Here is a 25,704-nt window from a genome sequence, read left to right on the forward strand (position 1 = left end):
CAGCAGCCTCAGACCATCTGTCCAGCAGCCTCAGACAATCCTGCCCAGCAGCCTCAGACCATCTGTAAAGCAGCCTCAGGCCATCCTGCCCAGCAGCCTCAGACCATCTGTACAGCAGCCTCAGGCCATCCTGCCCAGCAGCCTCAGACCATCTGCCCAGCAACCTCAGACCATCTGTACAAAAGCCTCAGACCATCTGCCCAACAGCATCATACCATCTGTAAAGCAGCCTCAGACCATCCGCCCAGGAGCCTACCATTTGCCCAGTAGCCTCAGACCATCTGTACAGCAGCCGCAGACCATCCTGCCCAGCAGCCCCAGACCATCTGCCCAGCAGCCTCAGACCATCTGTACAACAGCCTCAGACCATCCTGCCCAGCAGCCTCAGACCATCCTGCCCAGCAGCCTCAGACCATCTGTACAACAGCCTCAGACCATCTTGCCCAGCAGCCTGTGACCAACTTTGCAGCTGCCTGAGAAGACATCCAGCCAGCAGTGAGGACCTGCCTTTGGGAGAGGTCAACGAGGTCACCGACCACTTCCCCATCCTGAGGTTGCCCCTGCAGGTGTCCGTGAAGTTGTGCCGTGTGGAGAAGAATATGCATGTACACCTTGGCATATCTCCTGATAACAAACTTGTTCCGCATTTACTTCTGTTTCTGATGCACCTGAAAGACGACATTGACTCACTCTGCAGCCTCCACCCAAGGACCTTTGATCTTTGCTTTAAGGGGTGGGGAGACCATTCTCCTGCACTGCACCTGCAACATCACCTCAAATGCATTGGGGTTCAGTGCTGGAGTCTTACCACAACCAACATTGCATATATTTTTTTTTAAATGTGCCAATTCCAACACTCATTTTCTGCACTCCCTCTCTCCCCTTCAACAGCAAGCAGCAGTCCTTTAAGAACCGATATCTTACCCTGTAAATTTTAAGGAGGCCCGCTGGTGTGGCCCTTACTGACCATAGGAGACAAAGCCTTAGTTTTGTAGGAAATTGAAAGTGGAATCATAGTCCCACATTTCCATCACATCTATCCTCTCCAAGCTCCATTCCTGTCCCCAGTGTGCCATTTTAAAAATTCTTGTTTTTTTGTTTTAAAATCTCTGGCTGCAGTAATTTTCCATAATAAAATAAAAAGGACTCTTGCAAAGCTAAAGATGAATTTGAGGTCACAGTAAATGTCAGGTAGAAGAGGCGTGGTGAGCAAGGACACGGAGTGTAGATCTTCAGGAATGTACAGTGTCAGCCAATGTGTAACTCTGCACCGACAAGTTTAATTCATTTTGGAATCCATTTGCAGTCCACGATGTTTCGCAAAGGCCTTCAACTTTGTTGTGTTTTAATCGCACTGGTTTCTGTAAATACCCAGAATGGTAGGTGAACACTTTTTGCTTCAAATGCAAACACGGGGATTAACATAACGAGAATCGGATTAAAACTCAGCTAAAACCTCAGAGGCCCGTTGAGGTAAAAATTGTAACAGTAAATGACTCCATTATTCAGATTACTCCTAGTCTTTTATATTTAACAAAAACAGGGTTTTTCCAATGTTTGGAAATAAGTTCTCTTTCGGGAAGTGTTGGTCTCTGAGTTGGCTGAGCAGGACTCCAGAGAACAACAACATTTAGTAAAGATCTGAAACAGGCTCGGTGCTATTTCAAGATCCATCTCATTACTTTTTCAGAAGTTGTCAATTTCATAGCATTAGAAATACATTGGAATGTGATTTTGGATTGAATTATCCTTTCGTAGTTCAGCATTTTGTCCCTCAGGTATCTTTAAAACAAACTATCTTTACGATGAGCGGAGATTTGAACAGCATTCGGACTGAGCAAAATCTGATCATGCGATGAGGGTGGCAGAATTATTAAAATAAGACTGAGTGAAATCGGTGTGTGTAGTTTTCCAGTGAAGGTATTCCGGATTCCCCGCCTGCCCCTTCAGAATCCCCGACTGCCAAGGGACACGGGCCACTCACTCCAACGGTTGTCGGCCCCTTACAGCTATTCAAATGTAACAAGGGCCAAATACCTATCAGCCAATCTTCTTTATAATATCACCGCCGGAGATCTTAGTGATTTCAGTATAAGTATCCAACTGGCGAGCTAAAAGCGTCAGTCCTTATCGGTCCTCGCCCCTGTACTGTCCAATCTCAAATTTTAGTTCATTTAAGATTACTGAACATATGTAACCCCTACACAATTCTTTTATTGGGAGGGGAGCCCTCAGCGCACTGGATGCTAAAGCTCCGATTCAGTGGGGAAAAGGTTTCGAGGCGGCTCTATTTCAGTGATCTCGAGGAAACGGTGAAATGTCACAACTCTGGCTTCCAGGTTGTTCTGTCCTGCGGCTCTTGTTTCGCTGACTACCTTAGTAAATGAGATAGTGAAACCTGAAACCTATTCTTTAAAGCTGTCGACCACTTTAGCTGGTTTACCATATTTGCACGGTTTGCAGTTTGACTGCTTAGACAAACTGAATTTTATGCATTATAATTAGTGCATTTTCTTACTGTTTGCTGTTGCTTTCCTTAAATTCAGCGCTTTGGTGCTCACCTCCCGCTGCAGCATTTTATTTTTTTTTAATTTTATTTAGAGATACAGCACTGAAACAGGCCCTTCGGCCCACCGAGTCTGTGCCGACCATTAACCACCCATGTATACTAATCCTGCACTAATCCCATATTCCTACCACATCCTCACCTGTCCCTATATTCCCCTACCACCTACCTATACTAGTGGCAATTTATAATGGCCAATTCACCTATCAACCTGCAAGTCTTTTGGCTGTGGGAGGAAACCGGAGCACCCGGAGGAAACCCACACAGACACAGGGAGAACTTGCAAACTCCACACAGGCAGTACCCAGATTTGAACCCAGGTCGCTGGAGCTGTGAGGCTGCAGTGCTAACCATTGCGCCACTGTGCCGCCATCTGACCCTTTGAATTGCAATCACAATGCCCCATATGGGCTTTGTGTGGGCAACTGTGTGGTACTGCTGCTTCTCAGTGTCGACCTGTGGCAAATGTCCTGTTCCTGCTGGGAGATCAGGATTGCTTTACAGATGCTGATGAGATGGACCTGCTTCATCTCCTCCCTGGTGTCAAATTGCTCATCTTGGGAGAGCCCAAAGTGACCATGTTAACATAGGTTATGTGACCGATGGCTGTGACCACAGTCGCAAGGCCTAAACTGATAGTTGCTGCTTCTTAGTCACAGAGTGTTAATTGCTATCAAGAAGAGGAAGTTGAAATGAGACTATATATGTCTTGTTGGACTGGTTTGAATCTACTAAACTCTCCTTCATCCATTCCTTCATTGACCTCCACTCCAACTATTTGCGGGCCTGCACTTCATAGCGACTGAGGTGTCCATGGTCTGGGTATTCTGCTGCTGATTATGTGCAGCTTTTCCCTTTGTAAAGAGAACAAAGAGCCTCTGACCATTTCGAGGGAACATGAAGAGCACACCAGTGAACAGCCTACATTCCATCTGGCGTGAAAGGATGAGCAGAGAGCATCATTTTAGGAGTCATATAGTGAGTTGGTGAGAAAACATGCTGGAGTTGTGTGACTGAGAGGAGGTCTGACCCTTGATGAGGAGGTTTAAGAAGGAGAGCTAGGACCAGTGCTTGCAGACTGCTTTGCAGATGTGGTGGCACACTGTGAACTGTGGTGTATGCATAATTCAGCCATACTTTTACTGGGCATCCTCCGACCTTTGCACCCATCATTCTGGAGAACCTTTCTTTTTATTTGTTGCAATGAATGAAAAAATGAGAAGACAACATCCACATGCTTGGCCACTGCTTACTATGCTTACTGTACATTGGCTCTGCTGGAAGATTTCCCTCAGCCCAAAGCACTACTACTTTCCTTACAGTCACCTGCTCCAATAAAACCTCCAGGCCTTGTTTACTGAAGGGCATAACACAATTCGAGGAACTCCAATGGCAAGCTGTCTAGAAAATAAGCCTCCTAAGAAAAAGTTGTCTCTCTTTAAGATTACCGTTGCACTCCTGATTCTGTGCCCCTCCAATGATGAACAATCTGCAGTACAAACTGCAGAGAGCCAATTATCAGGAATTTCCTTGGAGCTTCTCGTGCTATAGGTTAGAAAGCTTTTTTTAAAAAAGCTTATAAAACTTATGCAAATCAACCAACCGCATGCTAATCAGGCTGTCATTCCACTAGAACTTGCACGTATGGGAACATGAGCTATATTTTAGCCAAACTCAGAACAAGCCTTTAAATGTTCTCATATTTTTTATGTTATAAATGCCTCAAGGAGTTTCTCCAAGGAGATCTGCTCCTCTCATTGGAGTTTTGGGCTTGAGTTAAACTGAAATCAAGAATTTGCTTTGTGAATGGTCGCTCATGTTGTCAATAATGAAAAAGAAAGGCTTGCATTTATACAGCACTTTTCATGACCACCGGACATCTCAAAGTGCTTTACAGCTAATTAAGTACTTTTGAAGTGTAGTCACTGTTGTAATGTAGGAAACACAGCAGCCAATTTGCTCACAGCAAATACCCACAAACAGCAATGTGATAATGACCAGATAATCTGTTTTAGTGATGTTGATTGAGGGGTAAATCATAAAAGGTCCTGTTGCTTTATAAGTATGCCAAATTTCTGATTGAACAAACATTCTCTCAGATACAGTCCCCTGATTGGAAATCAGATCTGGAGGCTCACAAATCAGAATTGCTGTCATCACAATTCACTATAACCCTGACAGAAATTTATATTAAAATATCACAAATTCCAAGCTCAACCATTGCAGCATTCTACCGATCAATTAGTTCCAGCTTGGAATGTTCTTATGGTTAGCTTCCCACTTTTGAGCTAATTATCTATCCATCCTTTACCCCCTCTTCTTTTTTTTTATTTCCAAAATATACTTTATTCATAAAAATCTGTAAAAATTACATTGCCAAACAGTTTCCAAACAGCACCAAAAAATACAAACATTGCAAGGGAGATCAGTTTCCTTCAATACTGTCATGAGTTTCTTCCCAACCCTTCCGTTTCACAATTGTCATGTCAATTACAGTTTTACATTTACAGCAATTGAGAATATTAACGAAACAGTTCGAGGGGTTTCCCATGGATCCAGCCCCTCAGTCCAGCTTGGTGGGGGAACCTTACACTGTGGTCTTTCCCCATTGAGCCTTTGCTGCGGCTGCCCCAAGCTTTAGTGCGTCCCTCAGCACGTAGTCCTGGACCTTGGAATGTGCCAGTCTGCAACATTCGGTGGTGGACAACTCTTTGCGCTGGAAGATCAGCATGTTTCGGGCAGACCAAAGGGCGTCTTTCACCGAATTGATAGTCCTCCAGCAGCAGTTGATGTTTGTCTCGGTGTGCGTCCCTGGGAACAGCCCGTAGAGCACAGACTCCTGTGTTACAGAGCTGCTTGGGATGAACCTTGACAAAAACCACTGCATCTCTTTCCACACCTGCTTTGCAAAGGCACATTCCAGGAGGAGGTGGGCGACCGTCTCTTCCCCACCACAGCCAATGCGGGGGCACTGTGCGGAGGGGGCGAGACTTCGGGTGTGCATGAAGGATCTGACGGGGAGGGCCCTTCTCACCACCAGCCAAGCTACGTCTTGGTGCTTGTTTGAAAGTTCTGGTGATGAGGCATTCCGCCAAATGACTTTGACGGTCTGCTCGGGGAACCATCCGACAGGATCCACCGTTTCCTTTTCCCGTAGGGCCTTGAGGACATTCCGTGCAGACCACTGCCTGATGGACCGGTGGTCAAAGGTGTTTTTCCGCAGAAACTGCTCCACGAAGGATAGGTGGTACGGCACGTCCCAACTGCACGGAGCGTTCCGCGGCAGTGTGACCAGGCCCATCCTTCGCAACACCGGGGACAGATAGAACCTCAGCACGTAGTGACACTTGGAGTTTGCGTACTGGGGATCTACACATAGCTTGATGCAGCCGCACACGAAGGTGGTCATCAGGATGAGGGCCACGTTGGGTACATTTTTCCCGCCCATGTCCAGAGATTTGAACATCGTGTCCCTCCGGACCCGGTCCATTTTATTACCCCCTCTTCTGTAATTCCTAATATTAGCATTACACAGCCAATGTGCAACTTGTCAAAAGTTTTTTAAAGATCCAAGTATGCCACCTGATCTCCCTTTATACTGCTTATAGGCAGTCTGGGTCTCAGCTGTGGCTTTGACCTTTAACATGATTCCATTTGGAGATGTGCAGCTCAGCGCAAGAGACAGGAGAATGGACGACAATGAAAGCAGAGGGAATGAGGGATTAGTAATATTTCCCAAGTTACTGAACAATTTGCAGTACAAACTGCAGAGAGCCAATTGCCAGGAATTTCCTTGGAGCTTCTCGTGCTCTGCTGCTGTAACCTTGGCAGAAGTTCAGCAGGAGCTCTTATTGCACATGTAAATAGAGTTTCCGAAAAAGTTACAGCAGCATAGTACAAGACGCTGCAAGGAAATTCTCAGCAAATGCAACAGATTGAGGAGGATTCAGGCCTCAGATTGATGGGTAGCAATGTATTTAAGACTAAAATAATCCATAGGCGAACAAAAGAGGGTGCGTATGTTAAACAGAATAGATGAACAGCATACTAAGCAGTTAGGAAATTTAGGGGGGCCTAGTACTTGGCTGTAGTAAGATTAAAACAAATATGGATTGCAGTAGCCAAGGGATAAAGTCCAACTCAGTAATAGTTACATGGTTGCTATTTGAGGTATTTGTCAGACTCCATCTAGACAATTGGGCACTGTTGTGGCCAATGAATTATAGGAACATCAATATTGTAGTTGGGAGGGTTGAAAAACAAGGATCCAAAATTATTCCAGACCTCAAGGAATTTAAGTTAGGAGGACAAAGTTAAGAAAGGTGGGCTTCTGTGGAAGTTGTTCACTGTGGCAAAGGTTTTAAACACCAGGCCACATTAGTTAGAAAGCTAGGAGTAAATCAGGAAGTTGGGAAGAATATTTTGATGGATGATGGAGTTGGGGAATAAATTAGCAGAATTAAATAATATAAATGGATTCAAGAGACAACCTGAAGTGTTTCTGGAGAGAGAAGGGGTAGAGAGGTAAAGTGACTAAGTGGGGAGGTGGAGTTGAGGTTAATGAAAGAATCACGGTTTTCCTGAATCTCATGGCCTTTGCTGTTCCTACAAATCCTTTTTATGATTTTTAGTAGTGAAATAGCTGAATTTCAGATATTTTATATTTTTTAAGTCACACATCCAGTGCTAAAACAATTTGTAGTGTGTAAATCTGAATCATCTGAGAGATTTTCATATTGCTCTTAGATCGAGTGGAACCCAAAAGCAGCAAAACTGGCCAAAACTTGGAGATTTGCAAACCTCCATATTCCCCAGTATCAGTCAAATAAATTTGTCATCTCAGTTGAAGTTGATATGACATAATATTTACCTCAGTCTGAGTTAAATGTGTATCACAGTGCAGTATTGTTACCGTTTAATTCCTATTTCTCCGATGCTGCATGATTTTTATACATCATAAAAACAGCTTTATTTCAGAGAATAGTATATGTTGAGGTTTGCTGACATTCATAATCGGTATGCGCTTTACTCTTTTCACTTCCTCAGCTGAATTCAGAATCCCTCAATTAAATTGCAGCCTTACAGCTTTTGCTAGCCATCTTTGTCTTATCTTAATTACTGAACTAACAATTTCAGGATGACACATTCTCATTCTGCAAACCAAAAGTTATATCTTAAACTTTTTTCATTAGTTCTTGGGATGTGAGCATCTCTCTCAAGGCCATCCTTGAGAAAGTGGTGGTAAGCCGTCTGCTGCAGACCATGTGGTGGCGTATATACATCCACAGTGCTTTAGTCTGCAGTGGTTTGATACGACTGAGTGGCTTGCTACCTCATTTCAGAGGGACGTTAAGGGTCAAGAGTTAAGAGTTAAGTGGATCTGCAGTCATGTGTAATCCAGACCAGGTAAGGATGCAGATTTCTTTCCCTGCGGTCATGAGTGATGTGCTGCTGGGAGTTAAGGAGCCAGAGGCAGATACTCTTCCTCAGTAATGAGTGGAAGAAATCTTCTAGAGAAAGCAAGAAGATGTGGCTGGAGATGACCTAGGAGGTGAGCAGCAGGAGAATTGTGCCACACTTCTGGATTCAGTAGAATAAGCATTTTAATGACCTACCAGGTCAGGAAAGGTGAGTACCGTTCCTGAGTACATTTATCCAGCTCTGCGCATCACCCCACCCCCTCACTCTGTCTTGTCAAGCCTATACTATCACATCACTCCTCACACCCATTTATTCATGCACTGTTCCTTCTCTTTCTGTGCACTTTCTCACATCAGTCACCTTTAAGTGCACTTCATCCATCAGGTAAACGGAAACCATTACACCAGTTGCAAAAGAAGAGAGAACTGGAGGTGGGACTGCACACATTTCCCATCTCCCAAGTGCAGAGGAGGTGGTGCTGGAGATAAGTGGAGTTTTGGCGTTCCTGGCCATTGGGAACAGGGAGCTTCCAGATAGTTAATGATACAAGTAAATAACAGCGACCCACATGTCACATGATGCTCGGTCATATTGACTTGATTTCAACAGAGAGTGAAGTATGATCCTCTTCATAATAATAATAATAACATTCTTACCTTGCCAGTACTAATACAGATCTTTCACCTTTGCCAGGGCCTTCAAACATGTAGCAGCAGTCAATGGATGTCATGGAAGATGATTCCTTACAGGAGCTGATTCATTCTGAGGATGTACTGTTACAATCTCAAGCTTACTGTACACTAGCTCAGATAATTGCACTTCAGTGGGATCAGTAATGAAAATAGTTGGGGTTTTCACCTGGCGGCTCTTCTCAAGTGACCAAAAGTAGATATTGGTGGCAGGGACAGCTGTGCAGAGTCCCCTCCAAGTTCTGCTCAGCTGGGAACAGATGCTGTACCTTGGGGCCTGTTGATGGAAAGGAGAATCATTGAACAGTAGTAGATAATGTGAAATGTACTGACTGGCCTTCCAAGCACACTAACCATAATTGCAGAGAGAATGGAGGAGTCCTTGTCAAAAGACAAGGCTGAAGCATTTGCATCCATCTTCAGCCAGAAGTGCCGAGTGGATGATCCATCGTGGCCTCCTTCTGAGGTCCCCAGCATCGCAGATGCCAGTCTTCAGTCAATCCAATTCACTCCACGTGATATCAAGAAACAGCTGAAGGCACTGGATACTGCAAAGGCTATGGGCCTGACAACATTCCGGCAATAGTACTGAAGGCTTGTGCTCCAGAACTAGCCGCACCCCTAGCAAAGCTGTTCCAGTACAGCTACAAGACTGGCATCTACCCAGCAATGTGGAAAATTGCCCAGGTATGTCCTGTGCACAAAAAGCAAGACAAATCCAACCCAGCCAATTACCCCATCAGTCTACTCCCAATCATCAGCAAAGTGATGGAAAGGGTTGTCAACAGTGCTAACAAGCAGCACTTGCTCAGCAATAACCTGCTCACTGATGTTCAGTTTGGGTTCCACCAGGGCCACTCAGCTCCAGATCTCATTACAGCCTTGGTCCAAATATGGACAAAAGAGCTGAAATCCAGATGTAAGGTGTGAGTGATTGTCCTGGGCATCAAGGCAGCATTTGACCAAGTATGGCATCAAGGAGCCCTTGCAAAACTGGAGTCAATGGGAATCAGGGGAAAATTCTCCACGGGTTGGAGTCATACCTAGCACAAAGGAAGATGTTTGTGGTCATTGGAGGTCAATCATCTCCATCCCTGGACATCAGTGCAGGAGTTCCTAAGGATAGTGTCCTAGGTCCAACCAACTTCAGCTGCTTCATCAATGACCTTCCCTCCACCATAAGGTCAGAGGTGGGGATGTTCACTGATGATTGTACAATGTTCAGCACCATTCTTCACTCTTCAGATACTGAAGCAGCCCATGTCCACATGCAGCAAGACCTGGACAACATCCAGGCTTGGGCTGAAGTGGCAAGTAACATTCGCGCCACACAAGTGCCAGGCGATGAACATCTCAAACAGGAGAGAATCTAACAATCTCCCCTTGATGTTCAATGGCATTACCATTGCTGAATCCTCCATTATCAAATTCCTGGGAGTTACCATTGACCAGAAACTGAACTGGACCAGCCACATAAATACTGTGGCTACAAGAGCAGGTCAGAGGTTGGGAATTCTGTGGTGAGTAACCCACCTCCCCAATGCCTGTTGTCCACCTACAAGGCACAAGTCAGGAGTGTGATGGAATACTCTGCACTTACTTGGATGGGTGCAGCTCCAACAACACTCAAGAAGCTCAACACCATCCAGGACAAAGCAGCTCACTTGATTGGAACCCCATCCACCACCTTCAACATTCACTCCCTCCACCACAGATGCACAGTGCCAGGAGTGTGTACCATCTCCAAGATGCACTGCAGCAACTCACCAAGGCCCCTTCAACAGCACCTGCCAAACCCGTAACCTCTACTACCTAGAAGGACAAGGGCAGCAGATGCATGGGAACACCTCTACCTGCAAGTTCCCCTCCATGCCACACACCATCCTGACTTGGAACTATATTGCCGTTCCTTCATTGTCACTGGGTCAAAATCCTGGAATTCCCTTCTTAACAGCACTGTGAGTATACCTACACCACATGCACTGTCGTGGTTCAAGATGGCAACTCATCACCACCTTCTCAAGGGCTGTAATTGCTATACAGCAGACAAGCTTAAATTGAAGAACTCAGTGAATGTTGAATCACAAATCTGAATCTACAACCACAGTTGCACTTTATTATACCTATAGAGGCCACTGAGTATACACTCACAACACAGCTCTTTAAATGTTCTCTGAACAGACCGCACAATTGAAATCTTGGCCAGGATTTTACTGTCAGCAGCAAAGAAACAGTGATTTCCACTCGTCATGCTTAAGACTGCCCATAGACCTTTTGTAGACTTTTGAGCGCCAAGTTACAATACTTAGAGATCCTTTACAGCATGGCATCTTCTACAATCTGTGCGTATGTGAGATCAGATCTGGTGCAAACATATTGAAGAATCCTTACTGAGCCACTCAGTTTAAACCAAGTATAAATTAGAGTATTGAATTCAATGAAAATCATGTACAAAAAGCAAAATAAAGCAAGGGATAGAAAGATGAGATAGAGAGAAAAGAGACCATAGAAAAGCAATTTTATTTTATTTAAATCTCCAAAAAATAATTAAATTCCGAAGGAATCAGACTCCACATTTGTAAAATAAATTTTTCTGTGCCAGATAGGTTGATTGGCAATAATTAAGACTTAGCTCTCTGATCAAAATTCACTTACTCCTGAATGCACCAGCTCTAACTTTTCCTGCCATGTTTACTGAGTACCTATTGGTTAAGTAAAGGATAAGTAAGGAAGCAAAAGGTTAAGGTTGATGGGTACTTTTTGTGATTGGAAGATTATTTCTAGTGGGATTCGACAGGGCTCAGTACTATGTATATTGCTTTTCGTGGTATATATTAGTGATTTAAACTTTAAACATAGGGAACGTGATTAAGAAGTTTGCAGATGATACAAAAATGTGATTGATAGTGAGGAATAAACTTCTAAACTGCAGAAGGATATCAATGGACTGGTCAGGTGGGCAGAAAAATGGCAAATAGAATTCAGTCTGGGGAAGCGTTAGGTAATGCATTTGGGGAGGGCAAACAAGGCAAGGGAATACACAATAAATGGTAGGATACCGTGAAGCGTAGAGGAACAGAGGGACCTTGAAGTGCATGTCCACAGGCACTGAATATAACAGGACAAGTAGATAAGGTGGTTAAGAAGGCATATGAGATACTTTCTTCCATTAGGCACGGCATAGATTTTAAGAGCAGGGAGGTTATGCTAGAACTCCATAAAACACGAGTTAGGCCACAGCTGGAGTACTGTGCACTGTTCTGGCAACACATGCATTGCAGCAACTCACCAAGGCTCCTTCAACAGCACCTTCCAAACCTGTGACCTCTACCACCTAGAAGGTCAAGGGCAGCAGATGCAGGGGAACACTACCACTTGCAAGTTCCCCTCCAAGCCACACACCATCCTGACTTGGAACTATATCATCATTCCTTCACTGTCGCTGTGTCACAATCCTGTAGCTCCCTTCCTAACAGCACTGTGGGTGTATCTACACCACATGGACTGCAGTGGTTCAAGAAGGCGGCTCATCACCACCTTCTCAAGGGCAATTAGGGATGGGCAATAAATACTGCATTAGCCAGCGATGCTCACATCCCGTGAAAGAATTTTTTAAAAATACAGGAAGGCTATGAGTCCACTGGAGAGGGTAGAGAGGACATTTACAAACATGTTGCCAGGATTGGAGAATTTTAACAATGATGCAAGATTGGAAAAATTGGGGTTGTTTTCTTTGCATCAGAGATGACTGAGGGGAGATTTAATTAAGGTGTATAAAATTATGAGGAGCCTAGATAGAATGGAAATGAAGGACCTATTTCCTTTAGCAGTGAAGTCAATAACCAGGGGAGATGGATTTAATGTAATTGGTAGAAGGATTAGAGGGGAGTTGAGGAGAAATTATTTCACCCACAGGGTGGTAGAGGTCTGGAACTCACTACCTGAAAGGGTGGTAGAGGCAGAAACCCTCATCACATTTAAAAGGTACTTGAATATGTACTTGAGCTGTCATAACCTACAGGGCTATGGACCAAGAGCTGGAAAGTGGGATTAGGCTGGATAACTTTTTTTTCAGCTGGCATGGACACGATTGGCTGAATGGCCTCCTTCTGTGCCATAAATCTCTGATTCTATAAAGTTCCATAACTTATGCCCTTACATGGATTTCAATGCCCAGTCTCTTGGTGATGTACCAATGTAGCAATGCTTGTGGAAGAGCATGGTAGGTCAGACAGCAACTTCAGGTTTTCCTTGTTTAACTGTGCTTATGTGGTCACCAGAAGTTGCTGTCCAATTTACTCATAATAACAGTGAACAAACATAGCTTCACCATTATTTCCAGTGCAGAATCTGGGCCCTTATAAGTTTTTACTCAGATACTGAAATCCCACAAGTCTCAAGTATTTCTTGTAATGTTATTAAGGTTTGGACTTTGAGGGGGTAAGCATTGTAAAAGAGACAGATTTATAAACATTTACAACATGCAATATCATAACAGCAATTTTGTAATTGATGAATAAATATATCACAATTTAAGCAGAATTGCATAAAATGTGAGTGACTTCCCTAGAAACAGGCATAAATTTTGCTTTGAACTATCTTAGACCTGTGAAAGGACAATTTTATTACATTAAATGGAATTAGTGGTGATTTTATGTAATTTTTTTTTCAACAGGAGAGCTTAAAGAACAGTCTAACAGAGATTTACAACCCTGGCTTACAGGGATCATTGCAGTAGTTGTGTTCCTGTGCCTATGTTTCATTGGATTTATTGTCAATAAAATCTGGTGCAAAGATTCTGAGTAAGTTCCTGAACTATTTTATTTTTACTGTATGAGCTTCTAACATTTTGACAGTTCATTTATAATGTAAATATTTTTGGAATTTGCAATATGCTGCTTTTAATCCTTAATTTTCTTCCCTTCCCTGGTCTCTCATGCCATTGAAAAGGGCTGCATATGAAGGGACTGTTCTCACATCTCCACCAATGCAGCTCTGAGAGGTGCATCAGGGTGGTTTGGGATAGTAGAATGAAACCTACAATTTCTTCATGAGCTCAGTTTACAGGATTAATTTGTATGCCTAAAACTGATGCTTGACAGATGCTCTTAAATGTCTGCAGACTGCTTTACTGCACCTCAGTGACAGAGCTAACGAGATGATAGGAATATAAAGATTTATGCTGTGAAAGGGTACCTGCAAACAGTTGAATAACATCGATTAACCACATTGGCACATTCATTCTGCATCACCTGGGAGAATAAACCACAAATGCAATTTTTAAATTATTTAAAAATATGAAATATGCTTTCAGTTTTGCTATACTTTAATAAATAGAGCATGCAATTGTGTCACCGTGAAACACTGAAATCCTTGCAGGTGACCCAACAGATTCTTTCTGAATTTAGCATCATATGTTACATGCTTCAGTCACGTTGAAGTATTTTCCATATCCTACGATTATCTGCTAATGATATATATATATTATATATTTATGACTATAATGTTATAATATTATTTGCAACCCAATAACAATGACAATTTGAATTTATATAGTGCCTTTAATGTAATAAAACATGAGGCATTACAAAACAAAATATGTCACTGAGCCACATAAGGAAATATTAGGGTAGATGACCGAAAGCTTGGTCAAAGAAGTAGGTTTTGAGGAGTGTCTTAAGGAGAAAAGTGAGGTAAGAGGCGGAGGGAATTCCAGAACTTAGTGTCAAGGTAGCTGAAGGCATGACTGTCAATAGTGGTGTGATTAAAATTGGGGATGCTCAAGAGGCCAGAATTAGAGGAGCAAGCACATATATCTGGGAGGATTGTGGGGCTGGAGATTACAGAGATAGGGAGGGGTGAGGTCATGGAGGGATTTGAAAACAAGGATGAGAATTTTAAAATTGAGGCATAGCTTTACCAGGGGTCAGTGTAGGTCAGTGAGTGGGATTTGGTACAAGATAGAACGCAGGCAACAGAATTTTTGGATAACCTCAAGTTATGGAAGGTAGAATGTGGGAGGTAGGTCTAGAGTGTATTATAATGGTCAAGCCTACTGGTAACAAAGGCATGGATGAGGGTTTTAGTAGCAGATAAGCTCTGGCAGGGACAGAGTCGAGCGATGTTATGGAAGTGGAAATAGGCAGAATTAGTGATGGAGTGGATATGTGATCAGAAGCTCATCTCGGGGTCAAATTTGACATGAAGGTTGCAAGAAGTCTGGTTCAGCCTCAGATAGTTCCAGGGAGAGGGATGGAGTCAGTGGTTAGGGAGAAGAGCTTATTTCGGGGTACAAAGGCAATGGCTTCGGTCTTCCCAATATTTAATTGGAGGGAATTTTTGCTCATCAGTACGGAATGTCGGACAAGCAGTCTGACAATTTAGAGACAGTGGAGAGGTCGAGCGAGGTGATGGTGAGGTAGAGCTGGGTATCATCAGCTTACACGTGGAAACTGATATGTTTTTGGATGATGTTGTCAAGGGGCAGTATATAGATGAGAAATAGAAGGTAGCCAAGGATAGATGCTTAGAGGACACCAGAGGGAGCAGGAAGAGAAGCCATTGCAGGCGCTTCTTTGGCTATGGATAAGAACGGAACCAGGCAAGTGCACTCCGACCCAGCTGGATAGTAGTGGAGAGGCGTTGGAGGAGGATGGTGTGATCAACCATGCCAAAGGCTGCAGACGGGTTGAGAAGGATGAGCAGGGATAGTTTCCCTTTGTCACAGTCACTAGGATGTCATTTGTGACTTTGATAAGAGCCGTTTCAATACTGTGGCGGGGTGGAAATCTGATTGGTGCAATTCAAACATTGAGTTCTGGGAAAGATGGACACATATATTTGGGAGATGCCAACACATTCAAGGACTTTGGAGAGGAAAGGGAGGTTGGAGCTGTGGCAGTAGTTTGTAGGGATGGAGGGGTCTAGAGTTGTTTTTTTGAGAGGGGTGATGATGGCAGATTTGATGGAGAAGGGGATAGAACTTGAAGAGAAAGAACGGTTAACAATATCAGCCAACATGGGAGCAGGGAAGGGAAGCTGGCTGGTAATGGGTCTCGTGGACAAGATGAGCTCAGATTGGGCAGGAGGGGAGATTGAAGAGAAATTAGAGAAAGATACATGTTTAGGGCTACGACAGGGGGAACCTTAGAAGAAGTTTGGCCCAATGGACTAGGGGAAGAGAGGCAAGTGGCAGAGACAGCTGATTGGATGGTCATAGTGATAAAGAAATCCATGAGGTCCTCACACTTGTTGGAAGTGAGGGTGGAGGAGACAGGGGAGAGGGGTTTAAGAAAACTGCAATGCAGAATTTGGATTTGTTTGCACCCAACCAAGAGGGCAGTTGATTCCCACACAAAATATTGAAAAACACAATTTTTTGGTGTAAATCAGCTGAAAGCAAATTTACCAAAATGCATATTGAACTATAAACTTACTAAATGCTGATTAACAGTAGCTAAGATTGAATTTTTACAGCCCTAAACATTTAATTGATGTGCACTGTCAAAACTTCCATTAGCATAAGCTGCAAAGTAAATTAAACTAGTACTTGGTGACCCAAAGGTTGAACTTTATATAAAATTCCAATGGAGCTCTGGAATGTGATATTAATATTTCACCAGGGACCATCCTACAGACAGCAAAACTTTAAAGATTAAAGAGACCATGCTGATAACACAGCAGCTGAATTTCATTATCAAAAATGGAATGTAATAATTTTGCTTCAATCTTTCTCATTTTGCTCAGGGAGAGTAATCAACCAGAATCACCAGCGACAGAAGTTGACTATGCAAATATTAATGGAACACAGATCACTGAAACCCTGACTTTAAAAGATGTTGTGAGGTGACTCAATTGTTATATTTTCCTAAATTCTCTGAATATCAGCAGTTCGGTGATTAGAATATTACTCAGTCTCCAGCACAGTAGCCAGGGACAACAAATGTCATTTACAAAGAAATGTCAACTTAAGAGTTGTTGTAAGGCTGACTGTTTCTGGAAACAGTTAGGAATGAGATTCAAAAAGCATTGCAAGCAGTGGTGCATTTACCTTATTGCACAGTCACTCATGGCAACATTTTGAGGTAAAGGAGACAGTTTGTCCTCCAGGAGCACTGGAAACCTCCGGAGGAGGTCCTTTCATATCATACATCATAACTAACAGTCAGTTTCACTTTTTTTTCAATGGAACTGACCAGATCTTGAATTAGTTGGCACCTTTATCATATCTAAACACTAAAGCAAGCTTTTGCACTTGACATCATTTCTTGAACCAAATCTGAAAATATCATGATGAATGTAAGCATCCAGGATATTGAGCTATATTTCCCCCTGGTTATAACTTATAGTGTTGAAAAAATACACTCCTCGCCCCCAAGCTACTGAGTCAGTTGGGGTACAAATCCCAGAACTAAATCCCAGTCACGGAGCTGGAGTGTAAACATACATCAGAGACAATGGTATGACCAGATGGCTGTGGCAAACTGCCACATCACAGTCCTTTGGGTGTGGGAGAAGTCAGAGCTATGTAGGTGTGTACTTAAACATTTGCGTACAGCTCTGTTCTTGACCTTTGGCAGCCAGTGAAATTTCAAGAGTAGAAAATAATTGATGGGTGCTTATCAGATCTTTTGAAATTTAAAGGTAATGCACTGGATCCATGTGGCCTTTTTGAACTAACCAAACTGTGCCCTGCCTATGGTTATCCTGGAACGGCTGTATGGTACTGGGAGTATAGGATCAAGTGGTGTTGCTGTTGGTGCCAAATTTGTGTGAGACAGCAGCACCATACTGCATTGGTGCAATCCAAAAGATCATGTTGCATCCACACCAAATATGGAGAATAACAATGGCATGATTTATGATTGAATCAGAAACATAAGCAGAAGTTTGAAATATCTGCAGCAGCATTTTGTATTTTCAAATGGATTTAAAGATTTTTATTTTACTTTACTCAGAGTACCAGAAATACCAGAAAATTGGGCAAAAACGTTACTGTCCAGCAAAAAAAAATCAAAGCCAATGTTAGTTAAGCAACAAAGAATGAGGCAAGATGTGTTATGTATTTCATCAACTAGGTCTGTAAGTCCCAAAATAAGTGCATAAAGTTTGATTTCATTATTACAACCAATATGTACATATGTAATCATGTTTAAAATATAGCTTCTGCCACTTTCACTGCTCCTTCTGATATACTCAGATGTCGAATTAAACCATCCAGTCAGTGATATATGGTAGTTCTCAACCAACTAGAACCCTTCTTTTAGCCTATTGGTGATTTATTTTTCCATTTTCCTCTGTCCAATTCTTAACCCCTCTACTAAGTGCTGACTCATAGGTTGGATTTTTATTCAAATAAGAGGGTGGGAACTGGGGTGCATGGTCGCTTAAACCAGCCCCTCTGGTTGGCGTGCCGGTTTTACGACATGAAGCCAACACGCTCAAAGTTTAAAAGGCTCTGCCGAGAGCCAGAGGAGGCAACCTGTCCAAGATCAATAAATAACTAGTCAAGCCACTTATTGAGCTTATCATATCAGCTCATTAAGGGCCAGTTTTGAATGTTCATGTTCCATGCAGGATTTCAACCACGACAGGAAGGAGGAGGCGGAGACACAGCGGGGAGCAAGTAAGAACAGCGCAACAGCAACAAAAGGCACAAGTAAAAGGGAAAGGCTCAGAAAAGGCCCTCATTCACAGGCAAGCAGTTGTACAGAGTCAGGAGAACTATTGTCATATCTCACCACACTTGACAGAGGCATTTTAGAGGGCTGGTGGTTGGGCGGGTCCCTCTGCTTATGGGTCTCATGGTTTCATGAGAGGGGGGTTCAGGAAGACTGCACATTCCAACTGAAAGGAAGGAAGGGCATAACAGAAATTAGGATTAAGCTACTCCGCCATAGGATCGATGAGTGATGAGGAGCAGCATCTGCAGGAGCAGAGGCAGAACCCTGGACAACAGGGACACAGGGGTCAGGAATGAGGATCAGGATGGCAATGAAGGCAATACCCTGAGCTAAGGATCTACCACCAGAGGAGAAGCTACCTGGACATATCGGAGCATCCGTGCCGGAGAAGGCTATGACTGTCCAGACAGATGGTTTTTGACGTGTATCCTTGTTGAGCATCATCCGAGGGTTTGCAGGAACAGTCACCATGGCCTTCCTGTGGCTGTAAACGTCACAGTGGCCTTGCACTTTTTTGCAACTGGTTCCTTCCCTGGAATGGGAGCAGACATTGGTGACATCTCACAGGCAGCTGGATATCATTGCATCACAGAGGTGATGGATGCTCTGTTTGAGAGGGCAGGGGATTACATTGAATTCATAGTGGCCCTCAAGCTCAAAGGGCAGTGGATTTGCATGTGTTGCCAGATTCCCTCAGGTGCAGGGAATCATTGATTGTACCCACGTGGCCATCAAAACACCGACTGAGCAGTCAGGGAGATTCCTCAACAAGAAGGGATTTCACTTCCTAAACGTTCAGCCAGTATATGACCTCAGCAGGTCACGCTGTACTGGAAGCTGCCATGACACCTTTATCCTTTGGCAATTGCAGGTGCTGTAGCTCTTCATGGAGCCATTGGAAATCCGTGAATGGCTGTTAGCAGATAAGGCTTATTATATGACAAGATGGTTGGTGACTCCAGTGCACGACCATGCCACGGACGCTGAGAGACACTAAAACCAATGCACAAAGATCATCATTGAGCAGACCATCAGCCTCCTGAAGATAAGGTTTAGGTGTTTTGACCTGTCGGGTGGCGCCCTACAGAACACTCCCTCAAGGGTCTTGCGCATTGTAGTGGTTTGCTGCACACTTCATAACATGACCCTCCAGAAAGGTATGGACCTTGAAGAGGGGGAAGGTTTGGAATAGAACTGCTCCTCAGAGGAAGATGAGGAGGAGGAAGATGAGGACCAGGAGGAAGCTGAACCAGAACTGGAGAACGGTCCCTATGCTTTGCAGGGATGTCACCGTGTTAGGCTCAAGAGGCAGAACAATTATCAGGATGGCAGGGACGCGAGGGCCATTCTAATCCAGACGCGTTTTACCTCAGCGATACTCAGTCTGCAGGACATTTGGAGATGAGAGTCTCCTTCATCTGAGTGAGAGCAAGCATCCATTAAGAACAAAAGTCAGCATCCTTCCAATGGCACAAGCACTTCAAGACTTCAGAGCCTTCACCTGACACACACTCCCCCATAGCACTGCCTTGCTTTGCTAACCATTATTCTCCTGCCTCTCAACATGATGAAATGGAGACACACAAGCCTGCCTTAGTGCAACAACATGCTCAGTGCTTTATCATATAACAGTGTGATGACATGTACAACTGACCCACAAAGTGATACTACCAACATGGTGGCCTGCATTCATGGCCACTCCTACGAGTTGCTCTCGTGTGGCTGAGGATGTGGTTGAGGCAGACTACTTGCTAGTGCCTGTCCGGGACTGAGATGCCCATAGCATTTGGCTTCAGCAAGGAGGTGCACCTCCTAAGGCTGCTACACCAGCACCACTGCAGAAGCAGCCTCTGACACAGGCCATAATTCTACAGAGGCTTTGTCTGTTGGAGGGGCCTTGGAGGCAGAAGATGATGCCGATGTCCCATGGGGGCTGGCCCCCAGCACAATCTGTCACCCTTGTTCGCTAGAGGGAACCAGCGGCTGGGGTGCAGCTGGTATCCACTCCATGCTTCTTTGCACCATTTGCGGCATTAAACAGTCAATGCTATGGCCTGCGTCATGCATTCCATGCATATCAGTGTGCTGTTCCTGCATCCATTTTGAGTGATGCCACATATGGCTCTCCATGAGGTTGGCCACTCTGTCAGTGGAGGAGTTCATGTGATCAAAGCACTGAGACATTGTGGAGCACATGAAATGAATGGACTCCTCCATTCTCATCGCATGACTCCGCAGTGCCTCAGGTAACTCCAACATGTGGGCACACGTCTTGCGCTGCTTCTCCAAGTGGAGCTGTCTGTTTTGTAACTCCTTAGGCTCTGCATCTCTGATGTGCTGAGCAGGGCTGTGCTTGTCCTCCATCCTCCAAGGGGTGCTGCTCAAACCGACTCTGCCTCCCCCTTATCCTCCTGCTCTGATGTGATGTGCGCTTCATCCTGTGCCACCCTCTGTAATAACGTGCAAGGACCCACCAAGGTGTGAGTATCTGCGCTGGTGGAGTATATGCAAGAAAGACGTGACGGTGCAGGCTCCAAGGTGTCTTCCCTCTCTGCTCCAGAACAGGTTGGCACTCCTCCAAGGTGTCCTCCCCCTCTGTAGCTGGCCTTGTGGGAAACATAAGGTGGTCAAGAGAAATCAGCACAATTAACAGATGCTTCTGCTGCTTGAAATAATAAGATGACAGCTTATGCATTGACAGTTCGGTATATGGGAAGCATTGCCTTGCATCCCCTGAACCTGGGAATGTTGAGATCTATTCACCCTGTCTATGTTGGACTCCCATTTCTCCAACATCCCGGTGGCTTGCCACTCTGGCCAGATTAAGGGCCAGCTCCTCAAAATGCATCAGTAACGCAAGCTGGGGTGACCCCATTATCCAAGCGTGACCTCTCACTCTCCCTGGTTTTGTCCTCCCGTTTGACCTGCAAGGTGAAGAAAGATGCTGTTAGGAAAATGCCTCTCTCCCTCACCACTTGCAGCTTTTCATTTGCAAAGGGTGTTGCCGACTTCCCTGTAGCCAACTGTCCAATTGCACTCAGATAATGAACTATGCTTATGGGTCAAAAATGATGCCATGCACACATCTCTCCTATGGTCAGGAGAACTCTATGTGCCCTCAGAATGCCCCTCCCTTTTGCACTCTTATGACTGCTGACCTGGAGGCATGCCATTTGGGTCTAGCTTTGGACTCACCTTGCCAGACCTAAGCAGGTCATTGAAACGTTTCCTGCACTGGACCAAGTTCCTCCTCACCACTCTTCTGCTGCTGACCTCATGAGCCACCCCCAGCTCTGCCTTTTTGGTTAACCTTGCAGGCTTTCTTGTGCCGCTGGCAGGGAACAGGATGCTTCTCCATGCTATCACCATCTCCAGAAGCACCTCTAGTGAGACATCAGAAAAATGGGGGGCTGCCATGGCATGGGGGCCCTCCCCACCCACTGCTTTCTGCTCAGCTTCTCCTTCCATCATTGAGGCAATGGCTGCTGCTTGCCCTTTAAATCAGGTCTGCTCCTCCCTGTGTCCCGCATCCGCTGCCATTAATTGGGTGGCAAACGGGAGTCTGGGCCAATTAAGTGCTTTCCCAATTAAAAATGCAATGCATGCGTGTTGCCGACGCTGTGCGGAGTCGGGACCTGGCAATGAACACGATGTCACGGTCCCGACCCCGGAATTGAAATCCCGCTCATACTGACATCTTTGTGTGCTTAGACAGTGTGCTTTAATAAGCTGTTCAAACATTGGGGTCAGCGTAATCCTTTGCTCAACACATTTGATCAGGAGCCAGAAAAAGCAAACCTGGCTGATTAAAGCACCTCAATTACTTTAATGTATTTTTTTCATAATTATAATTTTCTTTATTGAACCTTCATATCATTATCACTTCATTATCCATCATGTGATGTGTAGCAGAAAGTGAGATTTTTTCACCCAGAGAGTAGGCATAAATGGGCCATTTTCTGGTTGGTAAGATGTAACAAGTGGTGTGCCACAGAGATCTGTGCAAGGGCCTCAACTTTTTTACAATTTATATAAATGACTTGGATGAAGGGACCGAAGGTATGGTTGCTAAATTTGCGGATGACAGAAAGATACATAGGAAAGTAAGTTGTGAAGAGGACTTGAGGAGGCTACAAAGGGATATAGATAGGTTAAGTGAGTGGGCAAAGATCTCGCAAATTGAGAGTATAATGTGGAAAAATGTCCATTTTGGCAGGAAGAATAAAAAAGAAGCAAATTATCTAAATGGTGAGAGATTGCAGAGCTCTGAGATGCAGAGGGATCTGGGTGTCCTAGTGCATAAATCGCAAAAGGTTAGTATGCAGGTACAGCAAATAATTAGGAAAGCTACTAGAATGTTACCGTTTATTGTGAGGGGAATTGAATACAAAAGTAGAGAGGTTATGCTTCAGTCATACAAGGCATTGATGAGACCACATCTGGAGTACTGTGTACAGTATTGGTCTTCTTATTTCAGGATATAAATGCATTGGAAACAGTTCAGAGAAGACTTACTGGACTAATACCTGGAATGGGTAAACCTGTCTTATGAGGAAAGATTGGACAGGCTAGGCTTGTATCCGCTGGAGTTTAGAAAAGAAACTTGATTGAAACATATAAGATCCTGAGGGGTCTTGACAGCGTGGATGTGGAAAGGATGTTTCCCCTTGTGGAAAAATCTAGGACTAGGGGGTCACTGTTTAAAAATAAGGGGTTGCCCATTTAAGAGATGAGGAGAAACTTTTTCTCTCAGAGGGTCATGAGTCTTTGGAACTCTTTTCCTCAAGAGGTGGTGGAAGTATAGTCTTTGAATATTTTTAAGGCAGAGGTTGATAGATTCTTGATAAGCAAGGGGGTGAGAGGTTATCAGGTGTAGGCAGGAATATGGAGTTGAGTTTACAATCAGATCAAACATGGTCTTATTGAATGCCGTAGCAGACTCGAGGGGCCTAGTGGCCTACTCCTGCTCCTAATTCATATCTTCGTATGTGTACATGATGAATAAAATAATAGTATAGTGATTTTAAGAATTTTTTTGGATCGATATCTCATACTCATTATTGTTTAACCTTTCTCAATACAACAGATCCAGTGAACATCCCAATGCCTATGAAAATATATATGAAATCACCAATGATGAGTCGCCAAAGATAACTATAACTGTGATGTAGTACCATTAAGAAGATGATGTTTTTCAGCAGATCTATTTAAAGCATTGGGTTATTTTCATATGATTTTTTTGGATATACAGCACATTTTCTTGTTTATTTTTGAATATACAGGTAGTATGTGACATTGTGGAGAAATTCTAATGGCGTGGAGCTTTTAGTACAATCCGAACCATGTTTTTTAATGTGTCTGAGTGTTTCACATGTATGAACTTTTAATTTGATTTTTTAAAATATATTTTTATGTAAACATTTAGATATATTTTTCCCTCCCTGGGCTGAGGGGTAAACAGGTGACTTGCTCAAAAGCCCCTCTGTTCTCCACTTGCGACTGGTTATTCAGAAATATGTGAGAGCAGTTCGGGATTGTTCACTGCTGATTTTTCTTTTTTGTGAACAACCTCCTGAGCTGCACTCACTGGGCTGAATTTTACTGGCCCCTCGATGCCTGGGTCGCTGCGTGGGGGCCAGTAAAATGCTGTGGGAAGAGGCCCGCCTTGACGTGTGATGTCGAGAAGGGCCTGCCGCATATTACCGCTGCTGCCGGTGGGACCTAGGTGCGCCCCCCACCCCCCCCCACCGCCTGGCAGCAGGCCCTTCATCAGCATACATAGATGAACGTTTAAAATATTTAAATAAACTTACCTGCAGATGGCGGCCGTCCCACTCCGATATTACGGCCAATGTTCGTGCTCTGCTCACCTTCGGAACTCCATACGAAGTTCTGGGCGAGAACCTGGAGGGGAGGGGGTAGGAATAAAATTTTCAGGGCGGGAGGGGCGGAGGAGCGGGGAAATCAATTTTTATGGGATTTAGGGATGGTGGGAAGGGGTTGGAGGGCAAAAGGTCGAAGGTTGGGGGGGAAGTTCAGGTATTTGAACAAGCAATTGATGGTCATTTGTTGAAATGACATTGGGGGAAGTGGGGGGGTGGTTAGGGAAGAGCCTCCATCACTTATTTTTATCTGTAATAAAAATCATGTCTATTATCCCTTTAAAAATTACACTTATTCGTAAGGGCTTAAAGTCCTTTGAAAATGGTGCTGGCGCCTGCGCGGTGGCGCTGGACGCCGTTGCCGGGGGCGCGGAGGCCGCCCCCAACATCATTGGGGGCGGGCGCTCCGCTCCCACTGTTGAAATGAGCCCCGGCGCGAAATATCACGGGGGCTCCTCGGCCGCCACTGAATGCAATCGAGCTCAAGAACTGAACTCTGGGAAGAGCCATAGGTTGGAGCCAGACGACCTGCTGTTCTGAGCAGACAGTGTGCTCCTAAATATTCACCAGTACTGCTCTGAAACTAGCCACTAGGAGGTGTATGGAGACAGCTCAAAGTGATCACTCTGTGGGGAGATAGAAAACTGCTTCAGATTATTTCCTGATACAATGTGCTTAGAAATTTAGAATCATATTCATGAGAATAATTTTGTTCAATTTGTATCTGCTACTATGCCAATGCCAATAATTTGTCCTGTTCTTCTGTTTTGCTATGAAAAATTGTTCAATAGTGAGCTTCCCAGTGATTTCAAAATGATTTAGAGGTGCATTTGAAAATATAAGATGCCAAATGATTATGGTGTATTAAACTTTATTTTGAACAATATAAATGTGCATTTGTGTCATTATAGATGTACCAAGAACTAAACAACAGGTGAGACTGTTGCCCGTATTTAGAGGTCAACATAAGCTCGAGGAACAGCACCTCATCTTTCGAATAGGCACTTTTACAGCATTCTGGACTGAACATCGAGTTCAACAATTTCAGACCATAACCTCTGTCCCTTTTGTTTGGCTAGCAGCTGTTGATGATGATTCTGCTTCACCCATTTACACACCCTCTAAATGCATCTTTTATTTCTTTTTTTGTCCCATTACCATCTTTTTTTTGCCTTGCACTATCAGCCCATTTGTCATTTAATCGCTCCTGCCTTCCACCTTATCACAGACCTTCCCGCTAGTTCTTTCCTCCCTTCCCCACTTTCCCTGCCTTGTTTAAAACTGTTACTTCTCTAAGCATGCCTGGTTCTGATGCAGGGTCTCCAACCTGAAATGTTTACTCTTTTTTGGTCTTCACAGACGCTGCTAAAAGAATACTATAGGTATTCTCAGTTGTTAGATTATGGACAAAGGGTAAACTTAGAAATCCAAACACAGGTAATTTAAGGCTTCCTGAAATCTTA

The 25,704-nt window shown here is 44.1% G+C and overlaps 1 protein-coding gene across 1 annotated transcript; it reads left to right on the forward strand.

The window, feature by feature from the left end:
* The first annotated feature begins 1,246 nt into the window (after window positions 1-1,246).
* Window positions 1,247-25,131, forward strand: LOC137372841 (PDZK1-interacting protein 1-like). The gene is made up of 4 exons (XM_068037179.1): window positions 1,247-1,379; window positions 13,352-13,478; window positions 16,423-16,521; window positions 23,446-25,131. Exons 1-4 carry the CDS (start codon window positions 1,256-1,258, stop codon window positions 23,528-23,530), a joined length of 435 nt encoding a protein of 144 aa, XP_067893280.1. The 5' UTR covers window positions 1,247-1,255; the 3' UTR covers window positions 23,531-25,131.
* The last annotated feature ends 573 nt before the right edge of the window (window positions 25,132-25,704 follow it).

This window comes from Heterodontus francisci, chromosome 8 (genome assembly GCF_036365525.1).
Source record: "Heterodontus francisci isolate sHetFra1 chromosome 8, sHetFra1.hap1, whole genome shotgun sequence".
Lineage (NCBI taxonomy): Eukaryota > Metazoa > Chordata > Chondrichthyes > Heterodontiformes > Heterodontidae > Heterodontus > Heterodontus francisci.